This window comes from Colias philodice, chromosome 16 (genome assembly GCF_061535455.1).
Source record: "Colias philodice isolate Cphi_HAF_F1 chromosome 16, ilColPhil1 Martin Lab GWU primary, whole genome shotgun sequence".
NCBI lineage: Eukaryota > Metazoa > Arthropoda > Insecta > Lepidoptera > Pieridae > Colias > Colias philodice.
The window spans coordinates 4,481,172-4,504,251 of NC_143101.1; the positions used below are offsets into that span (position 1 = coordinate 4,481,172).

The 23,080-nt window shown below is 32.8% G+C and overlaps 3 protein-coding genes across 9 annotated transcripts in view; all 3 read right to left on the bottom strand.

Moving 5' to 3' along the window:
- Positions 1-23,080, bottom strand: part of Dg (Dystroglycan) — a 78,129-nt gene that overhangs the window by 26,770 nt on the left and 28,279 nt on the right. For all 7 annotated transcript variants that reach the window (XM_089704910.1, XM_089704904.1, XM_089704906.1 and 4 more), the window contains one exon: positions 12,135-12,182. The gene's annotated coding sequence lies outside the window, so the exon portion shown is untranslated. The remainder of the gene's footprint in view (positions 1-12,134; positions 12,183-23,080) is intronic.
- LOC149481606 (uncharacterized) lies at positions 5,222-6,648 on the bottom strand. The gene is made up of 2 exons (XM_089705300.1): positions 5,519-6,648; positions 5,222-5,303 (listed from the first exon to the last, which is right to left on the bottom strand). Exons 1-2 carry the CDS (start codon positions 6,646-6,648, stop codon positions 5,222-5,224), a joined length of 1,212 nt encoding a protein of 403 aa, XP_089561426.1.
- LOC149481607 (uncharacterized) lies at positions 6,888-8,032 on the bottom strand. The gene has a single exon (XM_089704755.1). It carries the CDS (start codon positions 7,951-7,953, stop codon positions 6,889-6,891), a length of 1,065 nt encoding a protein of 354 aa, XP_089560881.1. The 5' UTR covers positions 7,954-8,032; the 3' UTR covers position 6,888.

Consider the following 23,080-nt stretch of genomic DNA (forward strand, 5'->3'; position numbering starts at 1 on the left):
AACATAATATTAAACGATAGCTCATGTGCTGGTGACAAAGTTGGGCGGGTTGCTTGTTATGGGTGTACACATAGAGTTTTAAGAATTCATCTACTTGAAAAAAAAATGCGTCTGGAATTTTTCAAGTATTTTTTACGTACTTAGCGTATGCAAATCTATAACCTCCTTTGGGCTTAGTATACCAACAGTGGGACACCCTGTATACAACTACACAAGTAAAACTGTCATTACTTTAGGTAATAAGGTATTAGCTGTATGCTCGGCAAATCGTGCATATGTTACGTGTGTGATATTTCAGGAGATTATGCAACTTCTATATAACAGTCAATGACTCAGTATCTTAATGAATTGGCAGCCGAAATCAGGTGATAGGCCTAGCTCGTGCCAAGTCGTAACACTATTATTACACGCACTAAACTGCTCTATGAGGCCTAGTTTTATGATCTGGTAAGGTCAACGCAGTTGTTAGAAATTTAATTAGTAGTAAATGTATTTTGCAGGAAGCTTTACTGGACATTCTTCGGATTTTTTTATAAATAAGTAGAAACATATACGCGTTGATTTGGGAGACCTAGTTAGGTCCACTAGTTTATAATAATTTGTCAGCAGTTTAAATGAGTATGCTATACTTAATTATTATAATGTATTGCAACGTTTCTATGCCTGTTGTAATTATTAATATATTTAGGAGTGGCAATGTGCAAACATACATATACAGTACAAGTCTATCTATCAGTGGCGTGCATTCCATAAAGACATAAAGACACTGCCTACCCTACCATTTACCAAACTCTGATCAATATTTAATATGCATAAATGAAATTCACAGCGTCATTAAATTTTATTAATTGCGCAATGTAGTTATGAAATAAAAATATATTTCAAATATATTTTAGATCCATCTATCGGTATTTATTTATTTATTTATTTATTTATATTTGGGAAACAAACAATACAATATATCATATAAACAAGAGATAACAAACCATACACATATCAGTAAAGTTTCCACTAAAAATTTAAATTCTTAAAAACAAATACACATTCAGTCACAAACAGTCTACTTGTGGATACAAATAATTATAGAAATAACAAGCATGAATACAATTCAAATATCTCAGTTAGTTACTATTGCATTTATTTCGAACTTTGGTTTTGTACGATTTGAATTTTTCGTTAAATAAATCAAGGTCACTAAAATTATTATTATAATTATGACAAACACGGTATAAATATGTATTTCTAGCAAATTTGGATTTAAATTTAGGTAATGCAAATAGGGCTTTGTCACGAGAGCATATACGCGGACATCGTAAAAGTAAATTGCCTAGAAGAAAAGAAGAATCGACGCTATTATTAAGTATCTTATATAAGAATACCTGGTCTCTTTCATGTCGACGATTTATCAAAGGAAGCACTTCCGGAATGGGACCAGACTGTTTAGCTCGTTTATAATTCAAATGTTTGATAAATTTATTTTGAATGTGTTCAATATTATTTATGTAGATTAGGGATGTAACGATACCGATACCGATACCGATATATCGGCCGATATATCGACAAGCCGATATATCGGTATCGCCGATAATAAATCAACCGATACCGATATTTTTTTATTAAATTCTTTCTTTTCTTTTATGTTTTTGCATTGTATTCATTCATATTGTTTTATTTCTGTTTCGGTAATAGTGTTAAGGAAGAGCGGAACCTCCTGACACAAGCATTTTATTTGCTTACTAGGAGTGTTCCAATCACAAATTTGTTTATGTAAAGGAAAGAAATACATAATTTTGTTATCACGTAAGCATTATGTTATCACGTAAACATCTCGATCGTAAACCTACTTTACAAACAACCAATTTTTTTGATATCAAATAATTCAAAAATCCGCGCCCAATGAACGATGCGGGAGGCCGCCCGCGCGTGCGCACTTTGTTTTCTGAAAAAACTCTACCAGCCGTACAAATAAAAACTTGCTTATTCAAACCTTATGCAATGCATAGATATGATAAGAATAAATAAAGAATAAGGATGTCATAATTTCTTACAAATAAATTTGGAATAACGTCGATGTATCTATGCTCACGCTATGCAATAGGCGCGAAGCGGCAACGTCGCAATTCATTCACAAAATTATGAAAAACATTGAAATTGTCTACGGTTAAGCCTTGGTGCTGTCATTTTGCTGACGTTCGTTTGACTTCGTCGAATTTGTTGTGAAGTTTCATCATACGATGTTCTGTTTATTTATTTTTTAAATATTTATTGGAAATAATTTAAATATATCAATATTAAATATGCAAGCAAATGATAGATAACGCTATCCAATATCTGGAGAACAGAAGATAAACCCACCTTGAGATAGAGAGTTGCCAAATAACTGGTACTCAAAACATACAACTCCAGTCTTAGAAGATTTAATATTTTCAACGAAAGTGTATATTATTGTGATAAGTTTAGAAATAAGTTTTATGTATGTATGGTTTGGCGCATGTTGTAAATAAATAAATCATTATAAATATCAAAAGGGTTTTTCATAATTTCGTATATTTTGACATTTCATACAAAATTTTCCATTTCAATAGGTACGTAATGAAATTATTAATTTGCTCAACTTTTTCTACTTCTCGTATTACTCTCATTGCTATTATCTCAAATTTAGATTGAAAATTGCTTCTAAAACTTGTAAAACACAGCACAATGTACTAAAAGATATGTTATAACTCGGTTATGTCAGACTTATACTAGGGTGGTAGCCGTAATAAGGACGGAATAGCATTAGTATGAATACTTATTACGAAGTTATACTAGGTTACATTTATTTCGTGTTTATTTGTATGATTTTTCCTTATTCTTAGTTTATTCTTTGCATAAAATGTTATAACTCGTTTATTTGTACGGCTGTACCAATTATTAGTAAACTTTTATTAGGTACTGATTGTATGTGTATTACTTACAGCCGTACAAATAAACGAGTTATAACATTTTATGCAAAGAATAAACTAAGAATAAGGAAAAATCATACAAATAAACACGAAATAAATGTAACCTAGTATAACTTCGTAATAAGTATTCATACTAATGCTATTCCGTCCTTATTACGGCTACCACCCTAGTATAAGTCTGACATAACCGAGTCATAACATATCTTTTTAGTACATTGTGCTGTGTTTTACAAGTTTTAGAAGCAATTTTCAATCTAAATTTGAGATATGTAGTAGCAATGAGAGTAATACGAGAAGTAGAAAAAGTTGAGCAAATTAATAATTTCATTACGTACATATTGAAATGGAAAATTTTGTATGAAATGTCAAAATATACGAAATTATGAAAAACCCTTAAATTGATATTTATAATGATTTATTTATTTACAACATGCGCCAAACCATACATACATAAAACTTATTTCTAAACTTATCACAATAATATACACTTTCGTTGAAAATATAAATCTTCTAAGCCTGGAGTTGTATGTTTTGAGTACCAGTTATTTGGCAACTCTCTATCTCAAGGTGGGTTTATCTTCTGTTCTCCAGATATTGGATAGCGTTATCTATCATTTGCTTGCATATTTAATGATATACCTATTTAAATTATTTCCAATAAATATTTAAAAAATAAATAAACAGAACATCGTATGATGAAACTTCACAACAAATTCGACGAAGTCAAACGAGCGTCAGCAAAATGACAGCACCAAGGCTTAGCCGTAGACAATTTCAATGTTTTTCGTAATTTTGTGAATGAATTGCGACGTTGCCGCTTCGCGCCTATTGCATAGCGTGAGCATAGTTACATCGACGTTATTCCAAATTTATTTGTAAGAAATTATGACATCCTTATTCTTTATTTATTCTTATCATATCTATGCATTGCATAAGGTTTGAATAAGCAAGTTTTTATTTGTAAAAGTTTAACTGACTTCGTAAAATAATACATACTAAAATAAATGGTTTTGTTGTTTTTTGATTTGGCATATTTATTTAAAAGAATACGATTAACAGTTGTCTCTGTTTAATGTTGGTAACTTTTTATGCATAATTCACTATTTATTTTTCTACCAAGCCATCGATATCGGTATCGGTATCGGTATCGCCGATACATTACTACAAATATCGGTATCGGTATCGTATCGGCAAAATCATGTATCGTTACATCCCTAATGTAGATATTATATTGAGGATTCCAGGCTGTAGAAGCATATTCCAATATAGTTCGTACGAACGAGTTATACAAAAGAATTAAAGTTGAACACATTTTAAACTCCCTGCCAACTCTTAAGACAAAACCAAGCATTTGATACGCTTTGGCTGTAATAAAATTAATATGGGCTGAAAAAGTTAACTTATAATCTAAGAGGACACCTAAATCTTTTACTTCAGTCAACCTAGTCAGCGATGTTCCATTCAAAGAGTAATCGAACAATATAGGCTTAATTTTTCTAGTAAAAGTAATAACGTTGCATTTATTCACATTTAAGAGCAGGGAATTCGCAGAACAGTAACGACACAAGTTAAGAAGATCCTCCTGTAGTAAAGAGCAATCACGTTGATCTTTGATCACTCTAAATATTTTCATGTCATCCGCATAAAGTAAGATATTACAGTGTCTAAACTGACAAATAACATCATTTATAAATATATTGAACAGCAGAGGACCTAGGTGAGAACCTTGAGGTACTCCAGAGGTAACTGGAATGAAGGAAGAACAATGACCTTTTATATTAACAGCTTGGCTACGTTCTCTGAGGTATGATTCCAGCCAACGTAGGAGATCGCCATGTATACCGGCCACCCGAAGTTTGTGGATTAATAACGAATGGGAGATTTTATCAAATGCCTTCGAGTAGTCGGTATAAACCACATCCACCTGTCCACCCCGGTCCATAGCACAAGCCACATTATGAAGAAATTCACACAAATTAGACTCTGTGGATCGTCGGTCAATAAAGCCATGCTGCTGTTCAATAATAACTGGTCTGATAAGTGGAAATATAGCATCATAAACAACTTTCTCAAATAATTTCGCGATCGTATTTAATTTTGAAATAGGCCGATAATTTTTGATATTATGTTTATTTCCGGATTTATAAATTGGGATGACATGGGACCGCTTCCAGAGTTTTGGCATTGTCCCCGTATTGAGAGATAATTTAAATAAATGACAAATGGGAGACGCCAGATTGTAATAGCAGGACTTATAAAACAAAGGAGGAATTCCATCAGGTCCACAGCCTTTGGAAATATCCAATTTTTTCAAATAACTTGCCACTTTGTTCCGACAAACTTGAATTGATCCTAAACCTAAAGAGTGATTATCAACCGTACAATCTAGAGAACCACAATCAAGCGAAGATTTACAATCGTCTGCTTCGTAAACAGATTGAAAATAATGGTTAAAAGTATTGCAGATATCATGACCGTCGCTTATAGTTTTACTATCTAAAAACATTGTGGCAGGTAAATCGGGACATGCTTTTTTAGATTTAACAAAAGACCAAAAATATCGACTATTAAACCTCAATTTGGTTTCCGCGTTACTGATATAACGATCATAACAAATTTTATAAGAGTGTTTTTCACGCCCACGTAAAATCTTAAAGGTATTGTAATCACTTAACCTTCCATAAGTCTTCCACTTTTTATGAAATTTTAACTTCTCTTTATTAATTTTTATCAATGATTTAGAGAACCAGATTGGATATTTGGACTCAGTCACTCGTCGCTTGGGAACATATTTTTCAATAATATCATATAGGTAATCGTAGAAACTATTCAAAGCAATGTCAATGTTCTCCGAATTAAGCATACTAGACCAATCGCAGCGAGAAAGTTCAAGGTTAATGTCATCAAAATTAGCAGCGCGAAATACATGAACAAAACGAGGGATCGATCGTAAATTATTTACACGCGAAACAACAATTTTAACGGTTAAAGCAGGATGATGAGCATCCTCCAAGACAAGAGGTTCATTACAATGTTTAACAGAGCATTCGCACCCTGCAATGACGAGATCCAGTTGCTTATTGTTTTTATTTGGAATTCTATTATACTGGCTGAAATTAGTAAAGTTTAAAAAACAATGCATAGCTCTGATAAAAATGTCCTGATCATTTACATTGATTATGTTAGGGTATTCCTGAGGATCACCCCATATAGCGGAGGAAATATTAAAATCCCCGAGGATTAAATATTCGTCAGTTGGGTTATTAGTATAAGAGGAAGATATCGTTTCAAAAAACTCAGTCATACCTTCAAACTGCAAACGGCAATGTGGGAAATAACAGCAATAAATTCGATATATTTTAGAGTGGGAAGAAGTCCCCAGCGTAAACGATACTTCTATTATGTCAGCAGAAGCACCTGTAACATCGATACAATTCGAGGACCGAATTAATAATTCCCGTTTTATGGCGATTAAGACACCACCACCTAATGTATCACCTCTAAGGGAATAGTTTCTATCACAACGATAAACGTTATAACGGTGATCAAATAATTCAGCATCAAATATGCCCGGCAAGAGCCATGTTTCACATAAGCAAATTACATCGTAATCAGAGCATAAAAGATTTTGGAAAAAAGTTATTGTTTTGGTTCTTAGCCCACGTACATTTTGATAATAAAATGAAAGTTCAGGGGACGCCATTGTTCAAGAAATGTATAAAATCACCACATCGAGAGTGATACTCAAAAAAGCACATAAAATAAACAAAAAATATTAACATGAATAGAGACCATTGGTAACCAATCAAAAGTGCGTTCGGATTTTTAAAATAACATTTGAATAAATATGTAATAATTGTTGATGTTCTCGTGACTTTGCCATTAATTAATAAATAAATTACAATAAGGATTAAACAAGTTAATTGAGCTAGAAATAGTACACTTATTTTATCTTGTTTAAATCTTTGTAATCAGACATGTGAATCAACGGTGTGTTATCCGCCTGACGAACCATGATTGAGCAGTTCTTAACCCACACGAACTTGTAGTTTCTTTCCTTCGCCAATTCCTTAGTGCGTTTAAGCAAGACTTTATTGGCTCTCGTCAAGTGGTCATTGAAGTGTATAAAAGAGTTGATGCCAGTATAGCCAATATCACAGGCCTTTAGTTTTAATTTTCTTGCTTGTGTTAGAAAATCGTCTTTTTTGTAACGAGCCTGAAATCTCACAACGATGGGCTTAATTTGTTTATTATCTCTATCTTTCGGAGCAACACGTGTGATAAAATCTAGATCAGTGCTCAGGTTCAATGGGAATTGAAATCTGTCACCTATGACTTTTAGGATTTCAAAGAGATTTTCACCCTTTTTCTCAGGTATACCATAAATTTCAATATTCGAACGTCTGGACCACTGCTCCCTGGTATTATTATCATTTTCTAAGCTTTTTATACAATCTTTTAGATTTGAGACTTCAGTAGCCGTTGAAGCAAAGGATTTTACCTTTTTTTCAAGCGTTGAAATAGTTTTGCTGAAATCATCATATCTGCTGTTTATAAATGTGATACTATCTTTTAAACTAATAATTTCTTGTTTTATACAATTTAAATCTGACGAAATTCTATTCATAATTGATGATTCCAGTGAGTGCCGCAGCTTTTCCATCTCTTCGGATATAATCTCTCGAATAGAGTCAGCTGATAATGCATTATTATTCGTAGCGATAGGAGATTTCAAAGAAGACGTGCCACCTCTACGTGTTGTAATGTTCTCAGGACTTCGTTGCAACAATTGAGCGCATGAGCGTACTGGGGTATTTTCAGTATTCAGGGATCTTGACTGATGAGTGGAACATTCAGGGCAAAACCAATTTTTTTTAAATTCGCTTGTCAATTGTTTCTTTTTGTCAGTTGGAAACAAACATGCAATATGATAATTTCGTTTACAATGAGGGCAAGATAAAATCCCAGCGCTGCCTTCCGTTGTAGCTTTGCAACAGGCAAACTTCATAATGATTAGAAAATTTAATTAATTAAGAAAAAAAAAAAAAAAAAAAAAATAGTTTTCAGATAATATGACCCTGTCAGGATCGAACTTCCTACTAACTAATTTTGGTAGCATTATTATCTAATTTCTATAACACCGGCTCCACAGTATTACCATTATTTCCTACAGTAAGGAATCGCCTTTGATGTCGCGCGATGCCGCCGCCAGCGTAGGTAATGACGCTGCCACACGAAAATACGCTAGGGTTGCAACAAATGGGAAATAAAACAATTGTGATTATTAATATTATGATGAAATCTGTATTCATATGTACATTCAAAATAATTGCGATTATTAAATCTGATGTAATTATTTGTTCATAAATATATAATTACAGATATTGCACTGCTAAATATTATTTACGTGGACACTTTATTTTTGGATGTTCTTAATTGTATATTATAATTTATAACATTTAACTAAGTAATGCATTCGCATTGGGATGTACAATCTGATTAGAAAATAATGAGGACAACATATATACATAGATTTGATTTTAATTCAACAGATATAATTAATACAATCTTTCTGAAATATTGTTTCCTTCTGGGATTTCAATGTAGATTTACATCCGTAAACCGAACAGTTTGTGCGCGCCATAATAGAATATGTAAGTACCTATGTATAATAAAATTATTACACAAAAAATACGACTGCGTCATCCTTTCGCGCTAGGTAAAGCAAACTAAGCGTGTTTGCTTTACGCGGCCCGCGTCGCCCGACCCCCGCCAGTTCCCCTCCGTTTCTCTGCACAAGTACATTCGTCGCACTACTGTAGGAAATAATGGTAATACTGTGCCGGCTCGGCTCAAGTCCTATTCATGCGCTGCACTAGCGCCGCCACAGGACCCAGTACGTCACGGGACGGCAAAGACACAAACTATCCGTGTCTAAGTTTTTATATGTGTGCTTTGCGTGTCTACGCATATTTTATATGTGTGCGTGCCTATAAACACGGCACACTGATGTAATAAAACCACGCACACAAACACACAAGGTAGGCAGTGTCTTTTTACGAAGATATACGAATTAGATACGAACCGAATTCGGAACTACATTGAAAGTCGAAAATGAAGTTGAATATGCGACCAATTTAAGAAGTTTGATAATGTATACAATTTTGTAGCGGTAAAGACCATCTGCAAATAGTATCATTATTCGTTTGTTTTGTTTTGGAAATAACAAACGTTTACTTTGAGGTTAAATTTGTTTTTTGAGAAAATTAATAATGTTTACTACGACAATTTGCAAGTGAAGTGTTTTGAGAGTAACTAAATAGATTATGTCTATCATCAGGCCGGGACTCCACCAAAGCAGAGATGTGTGCGGTGTGCTGTGTGCTGTGCGAGAAGAGATGTTTTTCAGCTCGCGGGACTCCACCAAAGCGGAGATGTGTGCGGTGTGCTGTGCGAGAAGAGATGTTTTTCAGCTCGGGTGCGGGGCGTTGAGTGCTCAGTACGCATTCTGACACGAAAGGTAGACGATGTCGCTAATATTACAAAAAAAGTATCTTCTTTTACTTGAAGAAGAACTACAGTCTGAAGAAGCATCTCTCGTCTCCACTGCGCGTCGTCCGCGCACAGCTCACATCTCCGCTTCCATCGCGACATACAAATATTACACATCTCCGCACAGCGATCTCCACTGAAGCTGAGCGGAGAGGAGACGTGTCAATAACTCAATTCTATTGGTTGTTTAAAAAACATCTCCTCTCCGCTCGTCTCGTCTCCGCTTTGGTGGAGTCCCGGCCTTAGTGTATTTTGTAGATAAGTAATAAGGCATACCTAATTTAACGAAAAATTCTTATATTTTTGTTTTATGAATACACTTTTATCAAGCAGAGAGTGATAGGAAAAAGGCCGATCTATAAATGGATCTATACCGGAATTTGTAATACACAAAGGTAAAGTTAATCATTAATTACATAATATAGAATACTAGTTAGGATATCATACCTACTTTGACAATTATTATTTTATAGATAATATGACCTATGTTCGTGATATGTTTTCCATTATTTTGCGGAAATACTATGTATCTCCAATCAAATATCAGTACTGCAATATGAAATATTAGTTTTTATGACTTATTATCATTGCAATATTTCTGCCTACCCTGTCCAAAAACTCTGTGCACGCCCCTGCTATCTATAATATCTGTTTAACATTTATGACCAAATAATTATGTGTCTTAGTTATATATTTATTTCGTTGTGTGGGTTTATGTGGGACAAATGTTCTCAAATAAATAAATAACGATTATTGCACATTTTTTATGTCTTTTGCCCACGTTTGAGATCTGGATGAAAATTTGTATGTAATTCTTATCGAGTACCTACCTTATATATACATATACATATATAACCTACCTAAGTCGAATTATTATGATTGCGCTTTTCATCAAAGATAGAAACACGATAACATATTTCCCTATTCCAATTTCAATTTCCCTAAGTTCTATATTTATTTTTTAAACACCTATGAAAATTTTGTTTTATTATAATAGGAATGTTTCTGGTAACTATAAAAGATGCGACGAGAATTCCCAAGATACTGTACCTACCTATAAATAGCGGAACTAAACAACTGTTTCTTTTAAAATTTATGAAGGGCCATGCGTTTCCAAGCTACCAGATCGAATAGATGCGTTACGTGGACATCATTAGTTATTTCCTTTCAAAACGTTTTGATCCTAATTATGTTAATGTATTATTAGGTGGTTCTTTAATATTTATATCCATGTGTTAATGGGTGTCTATTTCTCAAAAAAATTGGAGCGTAACATCATTTCATTCTCTTTCAACACCAGAACTTTTGTACAAAATGTTATCTTATAACTATCATAGAAATTTCTAAACTACGAGCATGTGTAAGACATAAAAGCTAAAAAGAATACATTCTATTATACTCAAATGTAACCAATTCTCTCCATTCACCATAAATCTCAAACTCAGTTCGAAAGAGCAATAAACCGTGGCGTAAAAAACACGATAAAAGCAGCATTTTTTGTGAGTCCATTTTAAAATGAATTCGCTGGCAATTCGAAGACTCACTACATAATGTGATCGTCAGCCATTTCGCTGCACGGAGCCGTGATTTACACCGCACCAGACCTATATAGTCCTTTATTGTGGACGCATCGGAACTGGGATTTATTTGTCTCTCTCCAGACTGAACGTGGTTTGCATGTGTGTGTATATATATGTATACTATACTCGTATAAGGGTAGAGAATTGGAAGATTTCCTTGGGTTTTATACCAGGTCGTTCTTATCTTATAATTGCTTGGTACAAGTGTAAGTGTCGTTAAAATTAATGCAGGTTTAGTGTAATACTGTATAGATGCATATAATATGCAATTATAAAATAATAAATCCGCAAAACGAGAAATTAATGGAGGTTAAGGCTTATGATATTTGTTCAACCAGTTTCTCAAGACTGACCCACATTTTCAATAATTGTATTGTACACAACAATAACCTTCAGCAAAATTTGCAAATACATATAGGTATTGTATTTTCTTACGATTACTTTGTCACTACACGATTACTAAGCAACTTGCAATTAAAGCTTTAAAAGTTTTTCTGTACGCTAATCAACGACTATTTCTTATAGACACGTTCAACGTCTACACTCTACGATATTGTAGATCCCTTGCTAATCGCGCAAATGTTCCAGCAGTACCCAGACTTGTATTCAGGAGATGTCGGAAGGAGTGATTTACGCGTTACGAACACCCCGTCTAGACAGTGCACTAACCCACGCTGCACTGGTTAGACCCACAACATAGTGCCTGTAACACTTGACAGTCATTTGTACCTACTATAATACAAACGTGGTACAAACAGACACTTCGATCTTAGCCCATGTCATACACGCTTCAATAACGCTATTGTATTGAAAATCGTGTCGATTTGATCAGGAAATAATTTCCTTTTTTAAGCACGCAAAACATAATGAAACATTGCCACAATTCAGTTCCTTTACATACATTTTTTACAATTATTGTAATCGCAATTGAGATGGTAAAAAGGCTGGTAAACATTATTCTTTATTTCTATATTCAGTGGACATAAACCATTAATAATAATAACTGTTGTTAATTATTCATCAGTTATGAACTAGTTTTTAAACCAAAATAGCTTACTTGTGTATATTTATGCCGCGATGGACGGCGTTGCAGGAACTTTAAAACCTGAAACAACAATAGCAATAAATTATTACAAGAGTTGACCTCGATTTAAGTGAATATTGACTTGGCGTGATTTGGCGACATTCAAGTCGTTGTCATCACGCAAATCTGCAATCAAATACGAATCAGTTAGATTCATTATTGCTTGAACAAAAGTAATAAAAAAGTATTAAAATTTTTAAGTAGAGCTTAGGATTAATCCTGGAATATAGCTATAAAGTTTCAACGTAACGTGGCATATTATAAAAGGGAAAATAGTTGACGGATTGCGTGTGCAGTGAGTCGTTTTATAGAAAATTTTATAACGTAGTACGAAGAAATATAGTCGCAATCGTGACAATTTCACAGTAATTCAAAACTTAAGTAACCGTCTTTGTACTACAACGCCAACAACCACAGCACGAAGAGCGAGCGGAATTAATTATTAACTTAATAAGTTCCAATTATTTCGCGCAAAGAACCGCTCACCGCTCTATAGAACTGTTAGACATAATTTCGTTGGATATCTGAGAGGCTATTAAAACTTCGCGGAACGTACACAGGGCATAACATCCGTCTTACCGCTGTATGATGTTTATGATTTCATGACCGCGGCACAGCTTTGCTCATTTTGCAATAAATTATGGATACGCATTTTACTTGGAATTCTGGCGTTTTTCTCACATAAATTATAAAGAAAACGTAATATATGTGCGAAACCATTTTACTATACGCAAAATGTATACTATAAAGTATTATTATGTTCGTTAAGCACATCATACACAGACAACTAGTAGCAAACAACATTTCCGCCGCCACAAACTCAAGCGTGTCGCATTCTGTCCCGAGTCCTGGCACAGTTTGAAACAAAGTGGTTGAAAAGGTTCATTCAATAAACTTCGTGGACTCTACAGAGGATAGAGTTGGCTTTTACAACGGCTGCTGGATTTAAAATATTTTATCGAGCGGAATTCTATTTGAGAATATTGCGTTATACGGGCGGAATAAACGTTTGGAATTTTCTTAAGGCTTTGCTGTAGTAACTCACAATGAGCATAATGTGAACATTTTTATTTGAACAATGTGTTCGCATTTTCACTTAGATGGTAGGCATACTTTAAAATTTTTACTGTTTATGGTTTTTATAACGTCTGTAAACGATATAGCTCAAATAGTCATAACTCATATCCAGGCAATTAAGTGATTGCTTTTTTTAGAGCACAACTCATTAAAATAATTATTAAATACTTCGTATGATATTTTATAACGGTTCTAAACATTAATAATTTTGTACTATTTTCACGCGCATGTTTGAGTACCCAAAACGAAACAAAGTTAATCGTCAAAATATCATTTATTATGTATCAGTATGGTCACTAAAAACATTGTTGATACACACAAGAATCTCTCCAATATAATAAAAACAAGAAAAATCCAACACCACCTTTGCTGTTTTCAATTTATTATTCATTAAAACTTTCCCAATTACTTTCGCTTCTAAACGTTTAAATATTTTAAGAATCGTGAATATCTCAAGAGATTAATAAGGAAGTTGTAAGCTTAATGCTATGCGGAAAATCTTTCTGGGACATTTTACATTTATAATAGATTTTAAAGTGTAGTATAAGTATCTACTTGTAAACAAATGTTCTTGTAGTTTTTTGTAGCTTTATACCAGGTATATGGTCCATTATAATTGAACTACATTTATTAGTAGTACTTAGTAGTTTTATACATACGTTTCATTATTTTACTATTCCTCAATAATGACTACGTTTAAAAATCCCTTTAATAAACAATACTTTAAATTCTTCTTCGAGCGTGTCTGCCGAGCACACGTGTCAGAAATGAAACTTCTTTGGCAATATTCAAAGCTATACCAACATCGTCGCCTTACTCCATGACGTTACGGTGTTGGCATGACGCGATCTTGAAATTCTACTCTCGACGCGCCTAAAGAAGTTTCACTTTAAAAAATAAATTGCAGTCATAAAATGATTTACGTATTGCACACATGCGTTGGTTTGATTCAACCCAGTGTCTACATGAGTTCACTGATGAATCACTATGTACCAATATACTTAGCAAGTTCATGCATCCTTCACGTTGGCTGAATGTAAGCAAAAGCTAAAAATAACTAATCTCATGTGTTAACTTGTGAAAAATGTTCGCTTGTTCGATTTTCATTGATCTTAACGAATTAACGATTATGAATTAAAATAAGTGTGGTTTAAAGGTCTATTTTAAATAATTCATCATAGTCTTGTAATATGTTGTTAGTACCATTGTATACTTAATTGTGATTTTATTAAAATATCGTATTTAATAGTAGATTCAAAATTTTTGTATCAATGCATATGGTACCTACATAGGAATTGCTAACTTTTACATTATTTCTAATACACCTAACATTTATAAAAAAGTATATCACATGCATCTATAGCTTTTTAAACATTCTCGCATCACTTCTCGTTACAAAATGAGATGCCCCTTGGCTGTTTTGTAGAGAAAGTATAAAAGAGCCAATAAACCAGAAAAACTCAGACCACCAAATTGTTCAATCCATTATATTTTATCCTATGGCAGTTAAAATAACACGGCGATCAATTTTTCTTATTGCCTTTTAATTGGCTCGTAAATCGATAGCAGCTGTTACAGTAATTAATTTAGGGAACAATTATACAGAAATTGAAATAGGGGATGTAATGGAGCATGTCAGTGGTATTGTACAAATATCTATTGGTTGTTAACTTGTTAAACAATTAATGTAGGGGAGCTTACGAATAAGGCTTACGGGAAAGCTGAAACCTAACGCGGACTTTTTCGTCCGTTGAAAGCTTCACTTAAGAAGCTTAGTTGTGACAGCTTAAAAAGACTGGGAATTCGGAGCCGTTCTTATTACTAAGATTGTGTAACATTACCTTAATCCCTATACCTATATTATTCAGTAAACAACATTGTTACTAAAATAAATCCAACGCGATGTAAAGCAATTTGTAAACGATAAGTTCTTTTCTATATTGCAGACTGTTAAACAGAGAATACTTATACGGAATATCGTACCATGAATAATAACTGCATTATATCCACTCGACGTCTTGGAAACGCTTCATTTATTCATATTTCACCTGTCTTTCATTAAGAACAGGTTCACCGACACTAGCCGGTCTCATTCATTGAACAAACAATAACTTACATATCTTTACGTCCAATAAGAACTTCTTTGAATGTGTTTTTACCCGTGTTGACTATTCAGACAATTTTAATTAGGGATAAAATATAAAGAAGGGAACCCTACACGACGTTATACCTACCTATAGGTATATGAAAATTGTACCTATCAATGATTTCTTAATAAATTAAATGGAAGTTCATGTTTCTCAAATACAGGTGACGTAATAATACATATGTGTTAAATAGATCGAAACGAACTAAATGGGCGCAGTCAAACTAGTCAAGAGCCCTATGTTTCGACACCACCGATTAATGTACATAGTGACTTATGGAGTGTGGAGGCCGGTTACATGATGTCATCCGTGTCGGTCAATTGTCGCAGCCGTGTCACATTGCGTAACTATTCCAATATTTTGACTTGCTTTCATTCACTTAAACGAACTGCTAGTTAAAATACATTTGCATGTTCACTCTAATGCTATTCAATCCATTACTGTTCACATATTGCATGGATAAATATATTAGAAATCATTTATAGATTAAATTGTTTAAATGAAGCAAAAACTGAACGTCAGACGAACGTACGTGTTATCGCTATCGGAATAATAAATACAAAATCGGCTCTGTAAATGCAATGCATGGCTGAAATTATGCGAGGTTCTTATAGTGTGGTCTTGTTAGATATCTTGCATTACATATTATTACTGCAGCAAACTTAAAATATTGCACTTGATAGAAATGTATCAAAATAAATGTATTTTGCAATATCTGAAATAAACCTAATTGTATAATAATGCAACAGCATGAGAGCAAAGTTGATTAATAATGTGCAATCGCTATCTTTTTATCACAGTAATATCTCATCTGATTTATAATAACTAATAAGATAACCAAAGTATATTAAATACTGAGTTCTCAAGTTTCGCATTTGGTAGGTATTACATTTTACGATCATATTATTGAAGGTCTTTGCGTGTAATTCAAACTTTTTACAACTATTACAAATGACACGTATTGCTGATATCGACTTGGTGTTATGTTACGAATAAAACGAGTATAATTATTAGGTTAAATTTATTTGTGATGGAAGGCAGATGTAATCTGAACTAATATTAAAGAGAGCAATTGTTTTTTATGTTCCGATTAAATCCAAATACTACACGATAGTTTTAAAAATTCTTTCATTGTTAGAAACGTATACCTTTACCGAGTAACACACTAAGCCGAGTAAGCGAATAAAATTAAATATTGAAGTTACCTATAAATCAAATCGTATAGTACGGGATACATCGCCCATTTTTGCAAGTGATTACTATCAAGCTAATTTTTCGTGAGTAGCTTTATTTAGATGAGATGCCCAATAATTTCATGTACGAAACTCTCGATTGTGGTAGCTACCAGAGGAAACAAGGATAAAATATTTTGATTTGATGGTTCTCAAATATTAATTACTAACTGAATGTTTTTTTTTTGTTCAATCTCAAGATAATTATCTAAATTATTCGAAAAAATATTTGTCCTACAAAATCTATGGTTTGATCAAAGAGTCCCCCTTTCCAATGTGTATCGATAACGAAGTCATCATCAATGATTACTAACCAGCTGATTTTTTTATTTTCACTTATTTAATACTTATATAATTCAACAGACATATTGTCCTACAAATTGCGTAATAAATATTTGAGAACCGTCAAATCAAAAAATTTTATCCTTGTTACCTCTGTAAGCTACCACAATCGAGAGTTTCGTACATGAAATTATTGGGCATCTCATCAAAATAAAGCTACTCAAGAAAAATTAGCTTGATAGTAATCACTTGCAAAAATGGGCGATGTATCCCGGACTAGTAGTTTCACCTTTAGCACAGAATACTTAATAGTACTAACATACCTTTAGATACAGTGGTGGCAATGGTTATACATTGTATATTAGTTATTTGAAACTAGTCCCATAAAATATTGCATCATTTAAATACATATAAATACTAAACAAATCACTGAAGCACATGCTGGTGACGAGGAAAATAAAATGAGAAGAAAAGTAAATAGTTTCTAGAAAAGATAAATAGTCTAATGTATCTAATAAATAGCTGCAATAAGCATTCAATGACGCGTATTATGGACCGCACGCTTAATTCAAATACATGATCACAATTCCTTATAAATTATTGAAGACTACTGCATTTATATGAAGCCAATTAACTCTTATTATTTTCTGACGCAGCAATCCTGTATCTAGAGCAAACTCGACATTGTTCAAAACATTTCGATGTCGCCCTCAAATTGAATTCTTTTTGGGATTTATAAACAATTGTTTTATATGAAATTTGTAGATTTATAAATTATACACAATACAATCTAATATGATCTGTTAACTGTAAATATACAGTTCAGCCTCTCAAATGTCGGCAAGATCAAACTAGAAAATCATTGATGCTTATCGCTTGATTAAATGGAATATTTCGTTATTAAACTTGGACTAAGGTTCGTGTGTAAAACGGGTTAATCGAGTTAGATATACTAATCTAATTTATACGCTACTAATGCACTAAGGTTCCATAAGGTTCGTAGGTTAAAGGGTTAGGTGGTCACGCGATTGTTTCGGTATGTGGAACTGGAAACTACTTCAAGTTATGTAAGATCGTTTGATCGATACTAAGAAACATAATCAAGTAAGAGTATAACAATAATAGCGAAGAAATAAATTATAAACATCACAACGGAATATTAGGAAATATTCAAGATCACTTTTACCGACATTCAATAGATACAAGACGATCTTATGTTTTTACTCGTATAGCATAATTGCTGCAGTTTGCATTATTCAATACAAAAGCAATTAGTCTGTGCACACATCGCGTCATTTTTTAATGTTTTGATAGAAAAAGTTCGTGATCATGAGTCAAGATTTTGGATTCAGCCTCGTTGCGAACTTAATTGTCTTCAGCACTAGAAATAAGAGCATCATTAGTTTACGAGTAGTTATAGGGGTTGAGATAAAACTAGTAGTGTGTTTACACTCGATCAGAGTATGGATTGTTTAGTGTAGAAAATAAGAGAGTTCAGTTGTTCTTTCTTCAAGTGTACCTACACTATAATTATATTGAATACGGTTGTTTTCTAAGAGCTAGTTTACTAGTAGTGTCTTTCGTAGGTTTAAGGAATAAATATTATATTAAGTTAAGCATTAAGTCGCGGATTGTAGTCATGTTAATATTACATTAATAAAACAACCAAGCGTTACAAACGAAATCACAAGTTAATTTCAACCCCTTTACAATTCGCATATTCGACAGATACAAAATCTCGTACCCCATAAATAAAAATAGGCTTCGTTCTCGCAGTTATTGCAGGCGTTGGCAGAGCAGCTGGCTGGCAGCCATTTTGCATAACTGCCAAATATTAGCTTAGCGTGGAGTCAGAACTACCCAACCCACTGGGCACACATTTTTCTGCATTTGAATTCGAAGCCTTCGCAACATGAACGTTTTCAAATATTTGCCCGGTTTATTACTTTTATGAAGTTGAAGCTAAACGCTTTTAAAACACCAGTGTTCTGCTTGTATGTAATTTGATCGTACATTTTCATATTTTCAAATATGTATATTTTAATGTATTTTATAAAGGATTTCATTGTTCAATAGCTCAACAAAATTTTATCTCGTTAAATTACACATACACACGGTAAAATGAAAGATTCAATATTAAACATTTTACATACCTATTTCTTTTTTTTGAGCTTGAAGCAATTTATTAAATTCAACTATACATATAACTGAAATGCAGTTGAAATAGACATAGGTATTCAAAGCGGTCTGAAACGATTGAGTTTTGGTCACTACGCGAGATTCACTTTGATTTGATTCAGTACTGCGTAACGAATTTTAAATCAATTTCCTGTTATTTATTTACGGAATTGGGTTGAAAAAAATAACAGTTTTAGTTAACATGAAGAAGAAAACTAGGTAAATAGAAATACAAAATGTTTTGTGCCAAATTTATGTAGCTTTTTTGCTTGTGATTGATATACTATATTATAAAATATAAGTTCAAACTCAGTGGTCGTATTGGAAGAAATCTAAGTATATAAGTTGTCGTAATATTTAGTTGGATTCAATATTTTCTCACACATTTGGACTAGACGACGGATGTATTTAATTACATACACGTAGCTACTATAGACTGCAGACGGTTTTACATTCACAGCTAATTGTAGAGATCGATAAAATTGATAGGTATAAGTAGGTATAGCGTGGTCGCACATTGTGTAATTACCGTTGAATTTTAAACGATATTCATTATACTTTTCGTGTACCTAATTAAGCTGTGTAAATGTGACATCGTATGTTTACTCATCAACGTAATATATACGATAGTAATCATTGCAATCAGTTCTGTATATCTCTAAATATGTATTATATCGACAAACTTTTCATTCTTGATTGACTTGATTGCTAACAATTATTTTGTATGAAGAAAATAGTGTTGTTTATTAATAGCAAACTTGTAGCTGTTGAGATCATGTCTAAGGTAAAATTGTACGAGTTCTTGTTTGCTGAGGTAATACGCTTTCCGTCTGCTCTCTCTTTGGGATAATACGATTTCCCTGTTAGACATTTCAAGCTAATTGTTGCGAGGTAATTATATTCATTACCGCTAAGTAGCAAATACAAATAAGGACGGCATTTTAGTTGGCTCACATCAAAAAAGCTTTATCTAACTAGGTGTTAAAATTTATTTATATGTTTAAAGTAATGTGATTCATAATATTTATCTAAATGGTAAAAATAAAAACCCGTTTGAGCGACAAAGTAAAGCCAAAATCGACACTGTTGATAGACATAAATTGTATTAATCTAAACGTGGCGATCTTCACGGTTGGCATTTTTAGTGTAACACTAAATCGTATAAACAGGAGCACCTGTTCTGAGTAAAATAGATGCCGGGAACAATCGATATAGCGGATGCGTGAGGCCCGGAGATCTCTTCGTCGAGTTGCTATCGATTTTATGCTTCGTCAGCTTGACACGATGAGAATTGGGGAAAGATTCGATTTATTCCTTCCCACTCTCAGCTAAGAGGATTGAGTAGTTCCGCCTCCATTTGGGGCAATTGTTATGGGTGCTGAATTTTAAAGGGGTGAAAGAAAAACCAATTAGTAGCTCTGAGATTGGGTACGACGAATGTGACGTTTTATTTGGAAGCCGTGATTTTTTTTTAATTAAATGGAATTAAGAAATGCAATATAGAATGTAATAAAATATGTATTATCAATGCCCATTATATGACCCTATTATTTTTTTATAAATAAATTAATTACGTGAATTCCGTTCGTACGTAACTTATCGAGTTACGTTAATAATTCATAACGTTGCGTTGTTTTACACATTGTCTTGAAAATTTTAATAAAAACAACTGAAAGCGAACACAAGTAAATACCATCTAAGTAAATACCATATTAAATAAACAAAATTCCCGTTTCTAAAATACAAGATGTCAGAACAAATGAAACACATTTTCGACACATGCTTGCGAAGGCAGAATGCTCGGATTTGTTCAAATATAACAAAGCCCTTTCATGCTAAGGATAACAAAAATCTATTTCTATATCCATTCTTACGGCATAAAGGAATAAGTTAATGATGTCAATGTTATGTGAATGTTTGTTCGTGGCTTTTTCGCTTATTTTGGTAAGCCTATTTATTAAGACGTGATTAAGATACAGACATTTCATTAAATGTCTTATTGATTGAGTAGTTGCGAAAGATCAAAAGTGAAATACAAAGTAGCGTTTGCAATATAAAAACAACTTTTAGGCGAACACCTATGTCTTTTTTGTTAGCGAAAATATATATTTTACAGAACAATAACAGTATCGTTTACGAACAACTTTTCTTTATATCATATTACATTTTCTATATTCGTTATCGCCGTATGGCTCTAGGTAACCTGCTTTTATTTTATTGGAGGCATTAGGGCTGAAATGGTTACAACAGCTATCCCGTATCATCTAGTTTTTGTGAAATTGTAGGAGCAATGATCTCGCCAATAAATGTGTGCTAAGGGTATAATGACTTCTACTTAGCCCTATGATTCTTGTGAAAATTCGCTCATATAATAATAATTAATAACCGTTTTGTTAGAAATATCGAACCTCAAACGTTCAACGATATTACTTTAGAAAGTCCCACTACTTAGTGAAGTGTGACGTTTTAGTATAAACATATTTTTATGAAATGGACTTGTTGATTTAGGCTCATTTACCACTTATGACTTAACCTAAATGTGATTTATTGACTTTTAATAAATAAAAGTTGTTATATTCTTTTATTTAAGTAGAGGTTAAAGTTTTAGTGCTATGAAACTGCATTTGACATGCATCGTTGCGACCACCGTATATAAACTACCGTTGACTGACCACCGGCAGAAGTGCAATGTACGATATTAAAATGAAATTCATTTATTTGTACTTTTGGAATGTGAAAGCCAAATTAATGAATCGTTTTCGGCATCTTTTTTAAGTTAAAGTGTTAATTTTATGTTACTTTTATGTGAAATAGTATATAACATTTAACATTGGTCGCGACGTAGTAGTGAAGTAAATATTTGTAGTACTAACACAAACTTTAATAACTCTGTTTGTTACATTTCTAGGTTAAAATCCGAAAGATCCATTATGAATTCTGGGAAAAGCTTTTTATTTTAATTTAAATTTTAAAATAACAATTCAAAAGTTAGGAAAATATAGTTGTTATTTTTTCCGAAGCTTTAATTTTCGACGATTTAATAATTGGAACAATTTACTCAGATGAGTCGATTTCAGTCGGTTAAAGTTGTTCCCGAAAAAATTGTGTTAAAATATTGTTTTTTAACAGGTTTTATTATGAAGGATAAAGTAGAGTAGCGGTGAAAACAAAAATGTGATATTCAACTGAATCTAATATTCACTTACCAACCCATGAAGTTGTTTTTCAGTTTCGGTTTGAAATACATAGGCTGCATAAGCAGGCGGTAAAACCGGCCCTTAATCAAATAAAAAATTAGAACTAAATAATAGTAATAGTTACAAATTCTACCTAATGTTCTAACAATTAGATGGATGAAATTATAGCCCGTATTTACAGGCTCACAATATCTGGAGTAAAATTTATTCTGTAAAATTAAACTATCAATCTAATTGAAGTTTAATATATATGGTAATTCGGTAATTTAGTATCTATAATCTACATTCGAGTAGATAGACGGCTGTTATAAATTGGTATCATTTTATGAATAAGAGACAAATTTTCAAGAGACCAACAACGTTAAATATGTAAAAAAAGATATTATAATATTAAATATTTATTATTTTAAATACTCATTGGATCATCATGACGACCTAAATAAAAATAAATGTTCAGTAATAAATGTGGTTTTGTGTTGATTTCACTTTTAAGTTGAATCATCGTGCCTACTCAGAAATAAGTAATTGTTTAAAGACACTCTGGTGGTTTTTATTTGCGCCTAAATCTAAAGCTTTCTGCATATTTTCTGAGTAATAATGTTCTCAATATAGTGAATAATTACTAGATAAGTATATTTTACCTTATTCCTAAGAAATGGCATCAAGAAATCCTTTTATTCGTCTGCCCTGGTCATCCATATAACTGATCACTTTTTTCTTTCAGTTAAATAGTAAATCAACTGTGAAACAGACATTTATTTCCGGCGATAGGTAACCTAAGTAGGAACTGTTAAAATTATATCACG

Coding starts and splice junctions, on each gene's coding strand:
- LOC149481607 (XM_089704755.1), bottom strand. CDS start 7,953: ATGAAGTTTGCCTGTTGCAAAGCTACAACGGAAGGCAGCGCTGGGATT.
- LOC149481606 (XM_089705300.1), bottom strand. CDS start 6,648: ATGGCGTCCCCTGAACTTTCATTTTATTATCAAAATGTACGTGGGCTA. Junction 5,304..5,518: donor AACGCGGAAACCAAATTGAG/GTTTAATAGTCG, acceptor ATCACTCTTTAG/GTTTAGGATCAATTCAAGTT.